The sequence below is a fragment of the Lithobates pipiens genome, unplaced genomic scaffold (genome assembly GCF_037356315.1).
Source record: "Lithobates pipiens isolate NorthernLeopardFrog02 unplaced genomic scaffold, aLitPip1_a1.2 Scaffold_28, whole genome shotgun sequence".
Classification (NCBI taxonomy): Eukaryota; Metazoa; Chordata; class Amphibia; order Anura; family Ranidae; genus Lithobates; species Lithobates pipiens.
The window spans coordinates 229,622,758-229,642,545 of record NW_027507789.1 but is presented as its reverse complement, the minus strand read 5'-3'; the positions used below and the strand labels follow the sequence as shown (position 1 = coordinate 229,642,545).

Genomic DNA, 19,788 nt, shown 5'->3' with positions numbered 1-19,788 from the left:
CCGGACCATAAAGTGTCTGAACGAGGGCCTTCATGGCCGGACCATAAAGTGTCAGAACGAGGGCCTTCATGGCCGGACCATAAAGTGTCCCAACGAGGGCCTTCATGGCCGGACCATAAAGTGTCCCAACGAGGGCCTTCATGGTTGGACCATAAAGTGTCAGAACGAGGGCCTTCATGGTTGGACCATAATTGGAAGATGCAGATTTTTAAAAAAAATTGAAAATGACTTTTAACAAAACATGTAAAGGTTTCCTGATTGGATTCGGCTCACCTGAGTGCCGCAGAGATGGAGACCTCTGAATTTGGGAGGAAATGCTTTTTTTTAATGAAATCCTCAACATTTCGGTTCTGTGCCCAGCATAGCGGAGGTCCCCGGGAAGGAATTCCAGTCAAAGTAAAAGAATAAGAATTTTATTACAGTATTACATTAAGACACGACTCCCCCATCAGGGCGTTCCTGGTACCTGCAGGGGGAGGAGCCTCTCACATTTAAAAGCTGAACTCCAGGATAATCACATTTCATATTTTTCTTACCAAGTTCACCAAATAAAAAGTCAGTGACGTCATTGGGGGATGCAGGTAAAAGCAGCATTGGCCAGACACAGACGCAAGGCGGAGGTTCTGACGTCACATCCTGTTAATGTTCATCACTGAGGTTCCAGACTACAACTCCCATCATGCAACAGGAGGTGAGGGCGGCACACATTCCAGCAGGTGTGAGTGGGCGGGACAGACCAGCGATGATGTCATGATTCTGTGTAGGGTCATACTACACTTGGGGGGGGGGGGGGGGTGCTGGGGGTAACAGACGGTGGCCAGGTAAGGGACATCCAGATAGGATGTTGGGGGTCGCTGAGCCGATCGATCGTCACCGATAACAAACGTCTGCCGGAGTTCAGCTTCACCAGAATGAAGAATAATAACATTCCTCCCAGAGAAGAAATCACGATCTCCCATTGGGAGAGACATAACTCACACCCCTTCTGACCACTCCCATCATGGCTGGTCATGTGATCGCTCACAAAGGTTGCGGTGGCGTCGCTTGTTCGAACCCCTTTTCCATCACCAATCGCGGGGTGATCAGAGAACTCCACGGCTCCTTCATCTACAAGAGGGGGGGAGGGGCACACAATTATCACACAGGAAAATATGAGATAAGAACTGCATGTGCTGCTCCATATCAACCAATCATGTTCACCCCCCACCCCCAAATCACTCTACATTGCTCCATTCACCACTCTGTCAATCCACCTCTCCAACTCCCCTCCCCCAGATCCATTCATTTATATAGTGTCTCTTCTTGTCCCCCCCCCCACCCCTCCATCCATTCAGATTATATTTCAGTGGCGGCTGGTGCTCAATTTTTTCTTTTTTCGGGGAGTGGGGGTATACAAACCTCCCAGCCACCCCCCTCCCGATTGGTTTATTGTCCTGTACTACTTACCCCATCCAGGTAGTGGGCAGCTTCGGACGCTTCCCAACTTTCCTTCCGGATGCTTCTCCTCCCGGCCAATCTGGTCTTAAGACCTGCTTCCTGATTAGCTGGGAGGGGAAGCAGGTGACAACAGCAAATGTGAAATGCGTTAATGTCACACAAGTGGGAGGGCTCAGGCGCACCTTCCTAATACTTACCTCACCCGATCTCTTCCTCCAGCGATGCTGTTGTTATCTGACAACTGCGCGGTCATGCGACACTGTACACCAATACAATTTATGTCCTTTTTTCCCCACAAATAGAGCTTTGTTTTGGTGGTATTTAATCACCTCTGCAGTTTTTTTAGATTAGATTTAGAAAAAAAAATGTATATATGTATAATATATATACATATATACATACACACACACACACACACACACACACACACACACACACACACACACACACACACACACACACTTTAGCCCAATATGCATATTACTTTTTTTATACTTTTTTTTATTTCCAAAAATATGTAGAAAAATACATATTGGCCTAAACCAAGGAAGATTTTTTTTTTTGTTATTTATTATAAAACAAAGTAAAAAACATTTTATTATTATTTTTTATTTCCAAAAATATTTTTTTTTACTTTTTTTATTTTATATATATATATATATATATATTTTTATTGGGACTGTGACATTGCGGCGGGCAGATTGGACACTTTTGACACTATTTTGGGACCAGTGACATTTATAGAGCGATCAGAGCTAAACATAGCCACGATTACTGTCTAAATGTCACTGGCAGTGAAGAGGTCAACACCGGGGGGGGGGGGGGGGGGGGGGGCAATCAAGGGGTTAAATGTGTGTCCTAGGGAGTGATTCCAACTGAGGGGGGAGGGGACTGCCTTGGAGTAGGAGGAGACAGATCGCTGTTCATAATTACTAGGAAGAACAGAGCTGACTCCTCTCTCCTGACAGAACGGAGATCTGTCCGTCTACATTGACCTCTGTTCTCTCGCCGGCGCCCCCTGGAGTTCTTAAAGCAGCTGACCTACAGCCACGGCTATTTGCCCCCCCCCCCCCCCCCGGGGAGCCAACCTGGCGCTGCAGAACTGCGGCGGCTGGTCCTTAACTGGTTAAACTGCCGTATAATTCCGTCATTTCCTAGTATGAGGGTCCTGAGAAGGACACCAGGAGAGGTCCCGCCTCTCACACACTCCATGGCGTTCATCTCAGTCCTGAGGTCTACCATACCTTACGATCCGGGCGAACGGCAAACTCTACGATCTCCCTCCCGTCCTCCAACTCGTACACCAGATCAAACTTCCCCGGCTCCCTTCCTGTGGGAACACAGACAGGGCAGATTTCAGATGCCAATAATTAGTAGACGTTTTCCCCCGATGAGACTACAGTTCTGTACATCGATTTTCTCTCATTAATCGGCACTCGGCATCCCATAATGACAAATAACACAAGTGTAGAAATTTCTGGGAATTTAATAAAAAGAAAAATCGGGAAGCTCAGACGGGCAGAAGTATTCAGACCCTTTGCAGCAAACACTTGGGGTGATCTCAGGGGCTTCTCTTGAGGGTTCCTGAGATGTTCCCCCACCTTGTTTGGAGGCCACCTGTGGTGAATGAATTTGATTGGACGTGATTTGGGAAGGCACACCCTCGACAATGTATACCGTATCAGAGCAAAAGCCGTGCTGTCAAAAAGGAACCGCGGAGCTCAGACAGGATTATTGCGGATTATTGCAAGGCACGGATCTGGGGAGGGCTACAAAACCAATTCTCCTGCCCTGAAGGTTCCCAAGAGCTCAATGACCTCCATACTTCTCACATGGAAGCTGTTTGGCACAAAAATGGACTCTTCCGAGAGCTGGCAGCCTGGCCAAATGGAGCAATCGGGGGAGAAGGACCTTAGAATGTGGGGTGACCAAGAACCTGATGGTCACCATCATTGAGCTCCAGAGATCCTGTGTGGAGATGGGACAAAGTTCCCGGAAGGACAACCATCACTGCGCCCTTCCAGTGATCTGGGCTTTAGGCCGGGTTCACACCGGAGCGATGCGGGAACGCTGCGAATCTGCGGCATTTTCCCGCATCGCATGCCTCCTGCCGGCAGTTCACACTGCCCTATGCGGAACTGCTGGGAGTGTCAGTGAAATCTTAATGACACCCCCAGATCAGTCCATCAGTCCGCAGTGCGATCTGCAAACTCGGACAGGAATCGGATCACATGGTGTGAACACCCATGCGATCCGATTCTGCTGTGGACCAAAAAAAAGGGTCCCGTGTGAGTTTGGGGCGGGTGCGATGCGAATTCAGCCTTATTATCTGTATACTATCTGTATACTATCTGTATGGCTGAACTCGCATTGCACAAGAGATCGGATGTGATTTGCACTGCAGTGCGGTGTGAATCACATCCGGGTCTCCCACCTGCAGCGGTGTGAACCCAGCCTTATGGTCACACAGAAGCCTCTCCTCACTGCAACTCACATGGAAGCCGCTTGTCGATGAAACCAAGATTGAACCGTTTGGCCTCAACACTAAAACGTTACGTCTGGAGGAAACCAGGCACAGCTCATCACCTGCCCAATACCATCCCTACAGTGAAGCATGGTGGTGGCAGCATCATGCTATGGGGGTGGGGCTGGGAGACTGATCAGGGTTGAAAGAAAGCTAAATGGAGCAATGTACTGGAGATATCCTCAATGAAAACCTCAGGACCTCAGACTGGGATGGAGGTTCACCTTCCAACACGACAACCAACCTAAGCACACAGCAAGGACAACACAGGAGTGGCTAAGGGACAACTCTATGAATGTCCTAGAGTGGCTCAGCCAGAGCCTTGACTTCAACCCTATTGAATGTCTCTGGAGAGACTTGAAGAAAGTGGCCGTCCACCGACAGCCCCTGTCCAACCCGACCGTCCACCCCGACGGCCCCCGTCCGACCCGACCGTCCACCCCGACGGCCCCCGTCCAACCCGACCGTCCACCCCGACGGCCCCCGTCCAACCCGACCGTCCACCCCGACGGCCCCCGTCCAACCCGACCGTCCACCCCGACGGCCCCCGTCCAACCCGACCGTCCACCCCGACGGCCCCCGTCCAACCCGACCGTCCACCCCGACGGCCCCCGTCCAACCCGACCGTCCAACCCGACGGCCCCCGTCCAACCCGACCGTCCAACCCGACGGCCCCCGTCCAACCCGACCGTCCAACCCGACGGCCCCCGTTTTTTTTTATAATTCAGACATTTCTAAATTCTGTTCTTTGTCATTATGGGATGCCGAGTGCCGATTAATGAGAAAAAAACTGAAACAACTGTAATATCATCAGACTGCAACAAAACACCCGCCACTTCCCCAAACTGCTCAGGAGTGTTCAATCAGCTGACAAATAATTGGATGAAAAAGGTGCAACAACTAAATCCCTCCCAAATACCGTCCAAGACATAAAATATACATAGAAAACCTAAATAATTGTGACAGGTTAGACCATCGATCCAAAATAACGACCCTTCAAGTGCTACGTGTGAGACCAACAATTGTGAGACCGACAAACATCTCCGGAGCCCTGAAAGAAATCTCCTCCAAAACAAATAACGTCTCAAACACGACACTTCCCATATATCTTCTTCCCCCGCCACCGATCGATGCTGCCCTGACCTCAAGGATAGACCTGGACACAGCGATTGGCATCGGGACACAGTGCCAAAGACATTTGTTTTAGGACTCCGGAGATATTAATCATTAACACACAGAGAGTTTATCTCACACTTTGGTGGATTTTACAAGTAGCACTCGAAGTATAATTTTTTGCAAATTATATATACATATACACACACACACACACACACACACACACACACACACACATATATATATATATATACACACACACACACACGGGGAGACAGGGAGGGGGCGGGACGAGCGGCGACAGATTACATACAGGAGAATCTCCTGTTTACTCAGTGGCCTCTTTAATACAAAGTCCCGCCTCCTATGATAGACAGAACAGTCGTCCAATGGCAGCGCAGGAGATGGGACTTCCTATTACAGACACTACCGAGTAAACAGGAGATTCTCCTGTATGTGATCTGTCGCCCCCTCCGAGGCAGAGCCGATAAATACAACATATATCCAAATCCCTAGGGGGGCCGTACTAAACCAGAACAGGCCGCGATTGGCTCACGGGCCGGACTTTGGACATGCCTGGTTTATGACAAAGGCAGATCTCCTCACGCCAGCACCGTATGGAGGACACACTTACCAGATGGCAAGCTATACCGGCTTGTGGCTATTGCCCAGCCAAGGCCTTGTAAGCTCAGATGCCTCCTTGCAGACGGGGCCTGATCTTGGGATGGATCACCGACACCAAAGGCTCCCCCACCCCCCACATCCGGTCCACTGGGGTCAAACGAGGTCACATTCAACAAAGATGACCCAAAGAGAGAATCTCCCCGTAGCGCAAGAGTGCCTAAAACTTTATTGTATTAAAAAATATTGCACTCAATAGGTAAAAAACTTGCAGAGATACATGTCAGCCGGCCGGCTCCCATCAGACACCCGCCCTTCCGAGATAACAAACAGCGAGGTGTTACACTACAGGGGAGATTCTCTCTTTGGGTCATCTTTGAATGTGAAGTTTTGACTCCATTGCCTCGTGGCATAAATACACCTTGTTGTATCTATGCCAAAAACAATGAAGGTCCCAATAAAGGGGGTCCAACCCGCTACAAGCAAGGTGGTCCCAATAAAGGGGGTCCAACCCGCTACAAGCAAGGTGGTCCCAATAAAGGGGGTCCAACCCGCTACAAGCAAGGTGGTCCCAATAAAGGGGGTCCAACCCGCTACAAGCAAGGTGGTCTCAATAAAGGGGGTCTAACCAGCTGCTAGAAAGGTGTTCCTATTAAAGGGGCCGGCGAGTGTATAATAGGCTACAGATATCGGGGTATTCATAGTATTTCGTGTCTCTTACTTACTCTTCTGCTTGGCTAGTAGCTCCACCTCGACTTGCAGCGTCACGGGATCAACACTGCGAACAACCCCCTCCTAGACAAACATTGGGATGAGAATAAAAGATGGTTGAGCTCATTATACACATTAAACCCAACACTGTACCAATACCCCCACCCAGGGCAATGTGCCAGGACACCCCACTGCCTCCTCCACCAGGATGGACACCAAAGCTGAACCCTGACCAGGGAGATCCTTGGAGGTCTCCAGTACAGCCGAGGGCTATGATGTGTCAGATGGGGGAGGGAATTGACTCTTCTGAAACAGTCTCATTTTCTAGCAATTTGGAGTCACATTGCAAATAAATACAAAAATGTTTATAGAAAGAAAAACCCGGCATAAATGCAATCAAATGACTTGATTTTCTCTCCTGGGACACTATGTGCTCCGTTTTATATCTAGCATCTGATTAGATCAGGACGGAGCGACAGGCTGCAGCATTGCCAGGTGGTCAGCAAACAAACAGCTTCCGCCACCATCCATGCATAACATGGGCGGGGGAGGTGCTGAGGACAAGGGGGAGGGTCCCTGACAGCCAGGCTGGGGGCCGGGGGGGGAGCTGCCAACCATCAGAAGGGACCCAGCACCAGGGGGCGGATAGGCATAAAGTCCCCTCCGAAAAGAAGCGTTGGCAGCAAGTTCCGGTTTAAAGTGGACCTGAACACAAAAAAGTGAAACTTTATTATGCCATAGGGAACATCTAGAAATGGTAGCCGTGTCTAAGCAATTCCCGGCAAAACCCAAAATGTCTACAATGCCAAAGAACTAGCCGTGCACTTCCCGTGCCCAGGCACTCCTGTTCTGTGGTCTCATAGATCGTCACATCATTGTGGGTACCACTACCCCGACTACCGGGGCTCACCAGATTTCATGAGGTCAATACTCTGCTGATCATCGTTCTCCTTGCTGGAGAGGAAGTTGTATCTGAGGAGCTGCAGTGGAAGGATCTCCCTGCTCCATCCGTTCTGTAGATCTCTGCTTTCTCCACCTTTATCGTTACACCGCCAATCTTCAGTTTACCCTAGGGCGGGGGGGAGGGGGGGGGCGGCAGCTCTGACATAAGGAGGCAAAGTCATTCTTCCACCAAGATATCACCCCCCACAGCTAGACGCAGTGCAGGACAAAGCACGGTAAGTCAGCACTGGGGGAGGGGGAGGGGGGGAGGAGCTCAGTTGTAGGGAATCCACAGACAATGCTGGTGCCCAGTTCTATGACCTCTGTTTGCTTTTTTTTTTTTTACACATCTTCCACAGTACAGTATTATTGGTTAAACTAGATGAACTTTTTTCAACTTGACTAACAGTGTAATTACAGGTCCTCTTCAGAAATAACAGTCTGCCTTCTACAAGCATTTCATGAGCTGCGCTGACAGAGAGCTTGTGTCCACCCAATAGACACCCACCCAACAGACTCCTGTGCCCACCCAACAGACTCCCACCCAACAGACTCCTGTGCCCACCCAACAGACTCCCACCCAATAGACACCCACCCGACACCCGTACCCACCCAACAGACTCCTGTGCCCACCCAATAGACACCCACCCAACAGACTCCTGTGCCCACCCAATAGACACCCACCCAACAGACTCCTGTGCCCACCCAACAGACACCCACCCGACACCCGTACCCACCCAACAGACTCCTGTGCCCACCCAACAGACTCCCACCCAATAGACACCCACCCAACAGACTCCTGTGCCCACTCAACAGACTCCCACCCAACAGACTCCTGTGCCCACCCAACAGACACCCACCCGACACCCGTACCCACCCAACAGACTCCTGTGCCCACCCAACAGACACCCACCCAATAGACACCCACCCAACAGACTCCTGTGCCCACCCAATAGACACCCACCCAACAGACTCCTGTGCCCACCTGACAGACACCCGTACCCACCCAACAGACACCGCTGCCTGAAGATGAGGTTACCTTGTAGTCGGAGAGCTCAGGCGAGTAGTTCTCATCTAATTCCAGAATCTGAAAGTATGAGATGGAGACAGAAGGTATGAGAGAAGATCAGAGGCGGCACACATCACACTACGGGGGGTCAGACAACGGGTCAGTGAAGGGCGGCTGTGAGCCCCGGGAAGGAACCACATGAAATCTCGCAGCCATTAGTAAAGCAGAACTAAAGACAAAGACATAGAAGACTGAACAGGCCAGCAATGTCTCTTCTGCCATATAATACACCCCCCTCCCCCACCCGCTCACAGTCCATGCATGAGAGTGACGTCATCCCGCACCGGCCCATCAAGACATCTGAAGACTGGCACCCGGGATCTCATTGGCATTGGCCCCGCTGGCATATAGGCGAGTATTCCTGCCTTCAGCTCCCACTCTAATATGGCAGAACTGTTTTTCCAGGATCAGGACAGCTCTCTGGCCACACACAGCGAGTAAAATAAGTATTGAAGCCGTCACCATTTCTCCCGGTAAATCTATTGGTAAAGGTGATGGTGACATGAAATCTCCCCCACATGTCGGGAACAACCCATCCAATCCACACATACAAAGACACCAAAACAAATCCAATCAGAAATGAAGTTCTGTGTAATAAAAGGGAAGGACACACGGAAAAAGTATTGAACCCCCAAACTGAAATATTTATTAGTATTTAATACTTGGTAAAAAATTCTTTGTTGGTAATGACAATAGACTTACCTAGAAAAATGGTGACATATTCAATACTTATTTTACCCGCTGTATATGTGCTATATTCCCAAAAGTATTGGGACACCTACTATAACGTTACACACACACAGACACATTACCTTGAAGGCGATGACTTTGCCAACCGGCGGCGGGGCGGCGAGCAGCGGGAAGGTGCTGTAATCTTTTTTCGGACTCTCTGGAGGATTCTAAGAAATACAAAACAGAAGCCGGGTCATTCCTATAGGAAGAAGTCATTCCAGATACTGAACACCGACACGTATCATGACCTCACTGCCGCCTCCTCGGTGACATCACAGAGGGGATCACACCACCACCACCAACAACCCTTTACATTGTTTGCTTGGAAACAAAAACCCAGAACACTCCGCCACACATCCCTTCTTCTCCATGTTCCGTCTCCACTGTAAAAATAAAAACACACCTGGTGATCCTGCCAGAAATCCAGGGAACTCCCAACTTCTTGTAATGAGCGGTCAATGCTGCTCTTCCATGCTGCAATGCAGAACCCCTCCCCCTCATCTCCTAACCCCACCCCCCACCTTCACAACATAAAGGGGGAGGTGTTCTGTAGTCCAGCAGGGAGGGAACTGGGCAGGGCTCAGAACACAATTTGGGATTTCAGTGCAGTGCTGTCATCCAATGGCTGGAAGTTAGGAGCTCACTGGATTTCTGATGAATCAACAAGTATTCTGTATAATAATAATAATAATAATAATATCATTTTCTGCACTTTTATGATTTGAACCTGTTGCTGTCCATGTAACACGTATATATGTGCGGCAGCAAGGAGGGCGAGCTATAAACCCCCTCCCCCACCCCATATATGTGTCCCAGTGCACTCATTGTACAGTCACAGCTCCAAACTCTAGTAATGATCAGGAGGAGGGAGGAGGGGAACTGAATTCCAATCACATGACCACCGTCACAGCCAATCACAGCGATTACGTTATGGGGGGGGGGGGGGGAAGACCTTCCATCCACTTTAAAGTAATGCAGCGCCCCACAACATGTGTGGTGCGATGTACTGCGGGTGTGTATAGGAAGTACAGGGGGGTTAGAGGGAGCAATTCTCATTGGATAGAAATCACATGGGGGGGTGGGGGGTGGTGACACTTCGGGGTGGTCAATTGGCCCAAAATGTCACATTTTATGATACAAGGTCAGGAATTTGGTTTAGCATCGTCCTTCAGGCCCCACCCCCACTTGCCAACCGCCGATTTTTGAAGGCAGAATGGCACGGGTGCGCAATAGGGCGTACCCGTATGTCCTCTCAGAATTCCCGCCTGGCGGGTCCCACAGACTCAATGTTTGCCGGCGGTCCGCGATTGCAAGGAGAGGCACAATGGGGAGATGTAAACAAGGCATCTGACCGGGATCTACTACTCCCAATGATCTTTGTCATGTTCTAGGTAGCCCATCCCCTCCTAAAGTTAGAACACATTTAACCTTTTGATCGCCCCCTACTGTACAACGAGTACCTGCGTGAACATGGCACGATGACAGGCTCAGGCCGCCTCTGCTTTTTTTTCCCCCCCACGCCAATGTCTGATCATGAAGGATGAATGTACTGTACTGTCACCATATCAGGAGGCCACAAAGATAGTGAGCAGTGGCAGTGACAATCCCTGGTGTGTTCCCGCCGGAGCAGACTCTGGACAGAGCACCGGAGGCAGAGCAGCAGGAGGAAGAGGAGGACTTCCTTTCCTCTCAAGGCCCATTTTATCCAGACACCATCATTCCTATGTCACAGAACACACAGGAGGAGCAAGGGGGGGAGGAGGATGAGGAGGAGCGAGGGGGGAGGAGGATGAGGAGGAGCGAGGGGGAGGATAAGAGGAGGAGCGGCGGAGGATGAGGATGATGATGATGACGAGGAGAGAGGGGAGGAGGAGGATGAGGATGATGATGACGAGGAGAGAGGGGAGGATGATGATGACGAGGAGAGAGGGGAGGAGGAGGATGACGAGGAGAGAGGGGAGGAGGAGGATGACGAGGAGGAGGAGGAGGAGGATGACGAGGAGGAGGAGGAGGAGGATGACGAGGAGGAGGATGACGAGGATGACGAGGAGGAGGATGACGAGGATGACGAGGAGGAGGATGACGAGGAGGAGGACGAGGAGGACGAGGAGGACGAGGACGAGGACGAGGACGAGGACGAGGACGAGGACGAGGACGAGGACGAGGACGAGGACGAGGACGAGGACGAGGACGAGGACGAGGACGAGGAGGAGGAGGAGGAGGAGGAGGAGGAGGAGGAGGAGGAGGAGGAGGAGGAGGAGGAGGAGGAGGAGGAGGAGGAGGAGGAGGAGGAGGAGGAGGAGGAGGAGGAGGAGGAGGAGGAGGAGGAGGAGGAGGAGGAGGAGGAGGAGGAGGAGGAGGAGGAGGAGGAGGAGGAGGAGGAGGAGGAGGAGGAGGAGGAGGAGGAGGAGGAGGAGGAGGAGGAGGATGATGATGATGATGATGATGATGATGATGATGATGATGATGATGAGGATGAGGAGGAGGAGGAGGAGGAGGAGGAGGAGGAGGAGGAGGAGGAGGAGGATGATGATGATGATGATGATGATGATGATGATGATGATGATGAGGAGGAGGAGGAGGAGGAGGAGGAGGAGGAGGAGGAGGAGGAGGAGGAGGAGGAGGAGGAGGAGGAGGAGGAGGAGGAGGAGGAGGAGGATGATGATGATGATGATGATGAGGAGGAGGAGGATGAGGAGGAGGAGGAGGATGAGGAGGATGAGGAGGAGAGAGGGGAGGAGGATGAGGAGGATGAGGAGGAGAGAGGGGAGGAGGATGAGGAGGAGAGAGGGGAGGAGGATGAGGAGGAGAGAGGGGAGGAGGATGAGGAGGAGAGAGGGGAGGAGGAGGAGGATGAGGAGGAGAGAGGGGAGGAGGAGGAGGATGAGGAGGAGAGAGGGGAGGAGGAGGAGGAGGAGGAGGAGAGAGGGAGGAGGATGAGGAGGAGGAGGAGAGAGGGGAGGAGGATGAGGAGGAGAGAGGGGAGGAGGAGGAGGATGAGGATGAGGAGGAGAGAGGGGAGGAGGAGGATGAGGAGGAGAGAGGCGGATAGGGAGGAGAGAGCGGAGGAGGAGGATAAGGAGGAGAGAGGAGAGGAGGATGAGGAGGAGAGAGGGGAGGAGGTGGAGGATGAGGAGGAGAGAGGGGAGGAGGTGGAGGATGAGGAGGAGAGAGGGGAGGAGGTGGAGGATGAGGAGGAGAGAGGGGAGGAGGATGAGGAGGAGTATTCTGGCACTTTCATAGGCTTCGTAGCAGAGGAAGACATGCGTCAATCCGTAAGCGATGGCTTTCCAACCCCGGGAGTAGTACGTTGTTGGGAGGAGGAAGTTCCAGATGCTGTCCTCCTGAGTGACCCCGAGGATTCTGCTTCACAAGCCTCTGCAAATTTGAGGCACATGGGCCATCTCATGCTTCAAAGCCGGTGAAAGGACCCAAGAAAACGTGGCATAAAGGAGAAGGATGATTACTGGTTGGCGACCCTGCTTGACCCCCGTTATAAGGTGAAGGTCTCAGAACTCATCCCGTCCTCCACTGAGTGCAGAAGATAAAATCTAAAGGACACGTTAAAGAGGATTTTATTGAACGTTCTTCCTGACTCCAGTAGGTTACAGTGTGGTAGAAAAGTCATTTTGAGTCTTCTGTTGGTCAAGAGAGGAGCGTTGGAGAAGGCGTCCGCCTAAGTGAGGCATTTTGGAATTGTGGTTGGTCCTCGCCGCCCAGGTCCATCAGCTTCCACATCCCATCGGCGGCATCTGCATCACATGGTGGACAATTACCTCGGGGCCAAAACAGAGATGAAGAGCTTTCCACCCGACGATCCACTGACTTACTGGGTCATGAGAATAGAACAGCATTTTATGAGTGGAAAATTAGGGCTTGCGAGCCGGGCTGCCTGGGGGGCGGGGAGCACCGCCAGTGGGTGGGGTTGATCGGGAGCTGTTCTCCCAGTGATCGTCCCCCGGTGGAAGAGAGCATGGAGGAAGAGGAGAGCCACGGGGTCACCTAATGGTATGGCATGTTACAGCTTACATTGAAATTGTCTCCGCTCTGTTCGCTGTCACACACAGCCCCGTTTCCTCCTGACCCTGCGCCTGTGATAGACAGAATGTGGGTCCAATGCTGGGATGTGTTCTGTCTATCACAGACGGAGGCAATTTCAATGCAAGCTGTAACAGCGTGCTATTCACGCTCTGATCTCGTGGCTCTCCTCTTCCTCCAGTCATGATCCGACCACCCTCTCTCTTCTGCCCTGGCGAGGCTGCAATGGTGGGCGCCGTGAGGCTGCAACGGTGAGGCGCGGTGAGGCTGCAATGGTGGGCGCGGTGAGGCTGCAACGGTGGGCGCGGTGAGGCTGCAACGGTGGGCGCGGTGAGGCTGCAACGGTGGGCGCGGTGAGGCTGCAACGGTGGGCGCGGTGAGGCTGCAACGGTGGGCGCGGTGAGGCTGTGCTGAGGGGAAACTGATAAATTTAATGTTTATTTTTGTAACTTAACTCAGCATAAAACAAGTGTCATTTCATGAGATAATTTATGAGGGTGTGATTAGGGGCAGAATTAGGGCCCGGGGCAAAGTAGGAGTTATGCAGGGCCACTGGTGGCGAGTAATCCTTGAGGCCTGGCTAGTAGCTCAGGACTTGAAATTTTGAGCCCTGGAATAGACCACTGGCCGGAACTTGCCCAGTATGCTATTGAGTTGTTGGGCTGCCCTGCATCCGGCGCAACCCATAACGGGCATTCAGTACTGCAGGAGGTTTCTTTACCGATCATAGACTACGTCTGTCCACAGACTCCGTGGACCGTTTGACATTTATAAAAATTAATCAGTCCTGGATTACCAGCTATGAAGCCCCTGATGCCGATGTTACTGTTTAAGTATTTCTGGGATGTGGAATCTCTGCAGGACTTCGAGGCTGCCTAGCTTTGAGGGTGTTCAATCATTTCATCTGGAAGAATGTTTTTGGTGTGGGTTTCATGGGCACAATTTACACCCAAAGACCAATTTTTCAGCCCCTGTATGACAGCTGCATATCACTGCAACTTTTTGCAGCAAGGCCAATTCTTGCCTTCATCAAGATTACCTCTATAGGGTTACGGTGGGAAGGCGCCACCGACGCCCAAAGACCAATTTTTACGCACCCGTTACTTCTATACAAAGTGACACCAGAATGTATCCAAAAATATCTCTAATCTTGTCCCCAGTGCACTACATTGTGGCCTCATCATACACACTGGCGGCTCCCCAGCTGTTGCCGAGCAAAATAAAGGAAGCTTGCAGGGAAAATGGCATTTTTTTACGGCTTTATAAATACAATTATTGCTGCAGCAGATTCTAGACATGGCACAGATGTGCCACTTTACAGGTAGACTAAGGGGACCCCCACCCACCACCAGGCACTATATTGGAAGGAATTTTACATTTTTATGCTTTCACTTTAAAAATATGAAAAAAAAAAAAATATATCACTGCTCATTTAAAAATTACGTTTTTCAAACTTTTTTTTTTTATTATTGATACATGTCCCCCAGGGCAGGACGCAGACCCCTATACCCATTGTATGCCCAATTACTTGCATAAAAGCTTTCAAAATGGGCACTTTTGATTTTAGACGTTCGGGTCCCATTGACTTTAATGGGGTTCGATATTCGGGTCCAAACTTTCGCAGCGTTCGAAAGTTCTGGTGAAAAACCGAACAGGGGTCCGTTCGGCCCATCCCTAATAATAACCCCCCTAACAACAACCCCTAACCCTAATAACAACCCTTAACCCTAATAATAACCCCTAACAACAACAACCCTTAGCAACAACCCCTAACCCTAGCAACAACCCCCACCCATAACAAACCCCTAACCCTAGCAACAACCCCTAACCCTAGCAACAACCCTCACCCATAACAAACCCCCACCCATAAAAAACCCCTAACCCTAGCAACAACCCCTAACCCTAGCAACAACCCCTAACCCTAGCAACAACCCCTAACCCTAGCAACAACCCCTAACCCTAGCAACAACCCCTAACCCTAGCAACAACCCCTAACACCACTGTCTGTTTCAATGGACAGCTGCTTTCCGTGGAGGCACTCAATAAGGAGGAGGACGGGAGACCCCAGAAGATGAGGATTTGGGCTTACAATCACTTTAAACCCCTAACCCTATTCCTTAGCCCCTAACCTTTACAAAATAAAGTAAATAAAACACATAAATACATTATAATAAATAAAATAAAAAAATGAAAGCAGATAATAAAGGCTGAAAATCATTGTAAGTAATTATCAAACAGATGATATTTTTCTCTATTAGCTAACAAATGGCCAAAGCCTTACACCTCAGGACATGGACCAATTACATGCGTTGTGTCAGACGGCCCCAAGCTGGAGGCTTCCTCATTCTGGACTCACCTGAAGTATCATGGACGTATTGGTGGCTTCTTCTTCCAGCTGCTGCTTCTTCAGAGACGAAGAGTCATAACTATGGAAAAACTGGTTGCCAAACCCTCGTCCTTTCCCCCGGTCTCCCCATCCTCTGAACCCGCGACCCCCCTGGCCCCTCCAGGGAAAGATGCCCCTTCCTCGTCCTCTTCCGTGGTCATACAGACTAGGGTTTGGATCAGGTCCTGATGAATGCTGCCCATCTCACCTCCATTGGTTACACCAGATGGGACCACACTTGATGCATACTGCGCTGTGATTGGCTTCTGAATATTAGTATCTGAGTCAGAGTCGGAAGATGGGGTTTCTTTGTGTGGTTTCTGGGACATACCATTCAGAGGTGGGACAGTACCGATGTCCAGTGACCTCTTTTTTCTGATGTCCCCATTGTCTGAAGCAGAGTTATTTTTGCTCTTCCTCATCTCAGAAGAAAAGACGGCCCTTCCAGAGACTGGGTCGGAGGGGTTTCTGGTGGCCTCTGATGGGTTCTTTCTGGCTGTGGAGAGTTCCTGGTCATATGAAGATGCAGTATAGTCAATGCTTGATCTGGTCCTCACAGTGGAGGGCTCAATGTTTGGATTGGTCTTATGTACAGAGACCGTGGTCTGGTCCTTACCGAGAACCTTGGGAGGTCCCTTTCCCTTGGCTGAGGATTCCTGGTCAGATGAAGATCCGGGGGAGTCACTGGAGGAGCTCATAGGAGCTTTCTTGGCTGGAAGCTCAGGATTGGGTTTGGTCTTATTTACAGACACAACAGTCCCGGCTTTATTGGGAGGTCCCTTTCCTTTGGCTGAGGATTCCTGGTCCGATGAAGATCCGGAGGAGTCACTGGAGGAGCTCATAGGAGCTTTCTTGGCTGGAAGCTCAGGATTGGGTTTGGTCTTATTTACAGACACAACAGTCCCGGCTTTATTGTGCACCTTGGGAGGTCCCTTTCCCTTGGCTGAGGATTCCTGGTCCGATGAAGATCCGGAGGAGTCACTGGAGGAGCTCATAGGAGCTTTCTTGGCTGGAAGCTCAGGATTGGGTTTGGTCTTATTTACAGACACAACAGTCCCGGCTTTATTGGGAGGTCCCATTTCCTTTGGCTGAGGATTCCCTGGTCAGATGAAGATTCCGAGGAGTTATTGAGGGAGCTCTTTGTAGCAGCCTCAGTTAAAAGCTTATGACTGGGCTTAGTCTTATTTACAGAGACAGCAGTCGTGGGCTTATGGAGCTTCTTTGGTTTGGTGGAGGATCCCTGGTTGGTTGAAGGCTCAGAGTCACTGCTGGAGGCCTGGTCTGTGCTCCTACCTGGAGGCTCATTGTTTGATTTATTTCCAGGTTTAAGATGCACCTCCTTTGCTGAGAGGGGGTGGTGGGTTTACCGGATTCTGCGAGGGCTTCTTGCCAGAGGAGGGGGTGACGGGTCCAAGAGACATCTCAGATGGGGTTGTCTTTAGAGAGAGAGCCAATGTTTGCACAGGATTTATTCTCTACGGAGAGGGCAGCAAAGAGTCTGAGAGTCATTGGTGAGGGTGAGTGTAAAGGGATGGTGGTGATGGGTTGAATGGAGACCTCCGAGGGTTCCGGGTGTGACGAGGAGCTCCCTTCCCCCTCTTGGCTGAGGGCTCTTGGTTTGGCCCAAGTAAACTCATAATTTTTTCGACAGCTTTTAGAGACGCGGAGTCCTTGGAGTGTTTCTTGTGTTTGTCTCCTCTCCTCGGGTAATACCTCTTGTGCGTCTTCCTCCAGAACCTTTCTTCTTTCTCCTGGAAGTCTTGTTGGACTCCTCCTGCTCACACTCTTCTGGACAACCATCTCCCCCTACCCTGGGGGGTCTCTGCGGGTTGTGACTCACATTTCCGTTTCTTGGCTATGATGGGGGGCCTGTCCCCTGCATCGTCCTCCTCACATCTCTGCCGGGACCTCTTCTTGGTCCGGTGGGCTGGGCCATCCATGTCATCATCTTCGGGATCGTATCCCTGCCACTGCACCCTGAGGGGAAAGAGGAGGAGTGTGAGCAGCATGACAGCATTCTACTGGAGGAGGGCATTGTGGGGGGAGGGCAGGTCAGAGGGACACGGGGGTGGGTAGAGAAAGGTGGGGGGGGGGTCAGTGAATGGATGTAGAAGGCGAGAACTATAGGGGGGAGGGCTCTGTGTGCCTTCAGGAAGGTGGGCGGAGACTCACCAAAATGTTATTGTAATAAAGGATCTTCAATGGAGGGCGGGCGAGTACACCGAGAATAGACACGGAAAGGGGAGGAGCCAAGTACACAAACGTGTACACATAGGGGGAGGGGCCATGGATTCGCGTGGAGGGGGGAGGAGGGGCCATGGATTCGCGGGGAGGGGGGGAGGAGGAGGAGCCATGGATTCGCGGGGAGGGGGGAGGAGGAGGAGCCATGGATTCGCGGGGAGGGGGGGGAGGAGGAGGAGCCATGGATTCGCGGGGAGGGGGGGGAGGAGGAGGAGCCATGGATTCGCGGGGAGGGGGGGGAGGAGGAGGAGCCATGGATTCGCGGGGAGGGGGGGGGAGGAGGAGGAGCCATGGATTCGCGGGGAGGGGGGGGAGGAGGAGGAGCCATGGATTCGCGGGGAGGGGGGGGAGGAGGAGGAGCCATGGATTCGCGGGGAGGGGGGGAGGAGGAGGAGCCATGGATTCGCGGGGAGGGGGGGAGGGAGCCATGGATTCGCGGGGAGGGGGGGAGGAGGAGGAGCCATGGATTCGCGGGGAGGGGGGGAGGAGGAGGAGCCATGGATTCGCGGGGGGGGAGGGAGGAGGGGAGCCATGGATCGCGGGGAGGGGGGGAGGAGGAGGAGCCATGGATTCGCGGGGAGGGGGGGAGGAGGAGGAGCCATGGATTCGCGGGGAGGGGGGAGGAGGAGGAGCAAGTGTTCGCGGGGAGGGGGGAGGGAGGGGAGCCATGGATTCGCGGGGAGGGGGGAGGAGGAGGAGCCATGGATTCGCGGGGAGGGGGGAGGAGGAGGAGCCATGGATTCGCGGGGAGGGGGGAGGAGGAGGAGCCATGGATTCGCGGGGGAGGGGGGAGGAGGAGGAGCCATGGATTCGCGGGGAGGGGGGAGGAGGAGGAGCCATGGATTCGCGGGGAGGGGGGGGAGGAGGAGGAGCCATGGATTCGCGGGGAGGGGGGGAGGAGGAGGAGCCATGGATTCGCGGGGAGGGGGGGAGGAGGAGGAGCCATGGATTCGCGGGGAGGGGGGGAGGAGGAGGAGCCATGGATTCGCGGGGAGGGGGGGGGAGGAGGAGGAGCCATGGATTCGCGGGGAGGGGGGGGAGGAGGAGGAGCCATGGATTCGCGGGGAGGGGGGGAGGAGGAGGAGCCATGGATTCGCGGGGAGGGGGGGAGGAGGAGGAGCCATGGATTTCGCGGGGAGGGGGGGGGGGAGGAGGAGGAGCCATGGATTCGCGGGGAGGGGGGGGGGGAGGAGGAGGAGCCATGGATTCGCGGGGAGGAGGAGGAGCCATGAATTCGCGGGGAGGGGGGGAGGAGGAGGAGCCATGAATTCGCGGGGAGGGGGGGAGGAGGAGGAGCCATGGATTTGCGAGGAGGAGGGCTTCGTGGAACGGGCCATGGATTCGCGTGGAGGGGGGGAGGAGGAGGAGCCATGGATTTGCGGGGAGGAGGGGCTTCGTGGAACGGGCCATGGATTCGCGTGGAGGGGGGGAGGAGGAGCATGGATTCGCAAGGAGAGGAGGAGCCATTGATTTGCGTGGAAGGGGCCAACAATACAGTGGGAAGGAGAGGAGCCAGGTTTACATATAGGGGAGGAGCCAAGTGTGTGTGTATATATATATAAAAGGGGAGGAGCCAATTGTAAAGATAGAAAAGGGGTGTGGCTAAGTACAGACAGGGCGGAAACAATCTGCGCATGGGCGGGGCGGGGTACCTGATGAGGTCGTTGTCGCGGACGAGGCGGGCGCTCTCCCCGGGGGGCAGCAGGCAGTCGTGCACATACAGGCACAGCGCCCCCTCTGGTTGGGGTAGTAGCGGCTCCGGATGAGGTCGGACAGGTCGGTGACGGTTCGGAGGTGATCCGGGCTCAGTAACATCCACATGTGGCGGCTCTCCGGTCCGGTGGGCGGAGGATAATCAAACTTCAACATCACCCGAATCTCCGCCATCTTCTCACACGTGATCCGCTTCTACCGGGCGTCACGTGACTCGGCGCTCCCGCCCTCTTGTCACGTGACTCCGCGCCATCTTCC

At 52.6% G+C, this 19,788-nt stretch overlaps 1 protein-coding gene across 1 annotated transcript; it reads right to left on the bottom strand.

The window, feature by feature from the left end:
* Positions 1-397: 397 nt before the first annotated feature.
* Positions 398-19,704, bottom strand: COIL (coilin). Its single transcript, XM_077460703.1, is given in 15 exon segments — positions 398-1,107; positions 2,682-2,767; positions 6,424-6,493; positions 8,391-8,438; positions 9,233-9,319; positions 15,547-15,764; positions 15,767-16,673; positions 16,676-16,919; positions 16,921-16,997; positions 17,226-17,271; positions 17,273-17,320; positions 17,322-17,365; positions 17,367-17,553; positions 19,470-19,557; positions 19,560-19,704. Coding segments are annotated over 15 exon segments (2,382 nt in total). The 3' UTR covers positions 398-1,020.
* Positions 19,705-19,788: the final 84 nt, after the last annotated feature.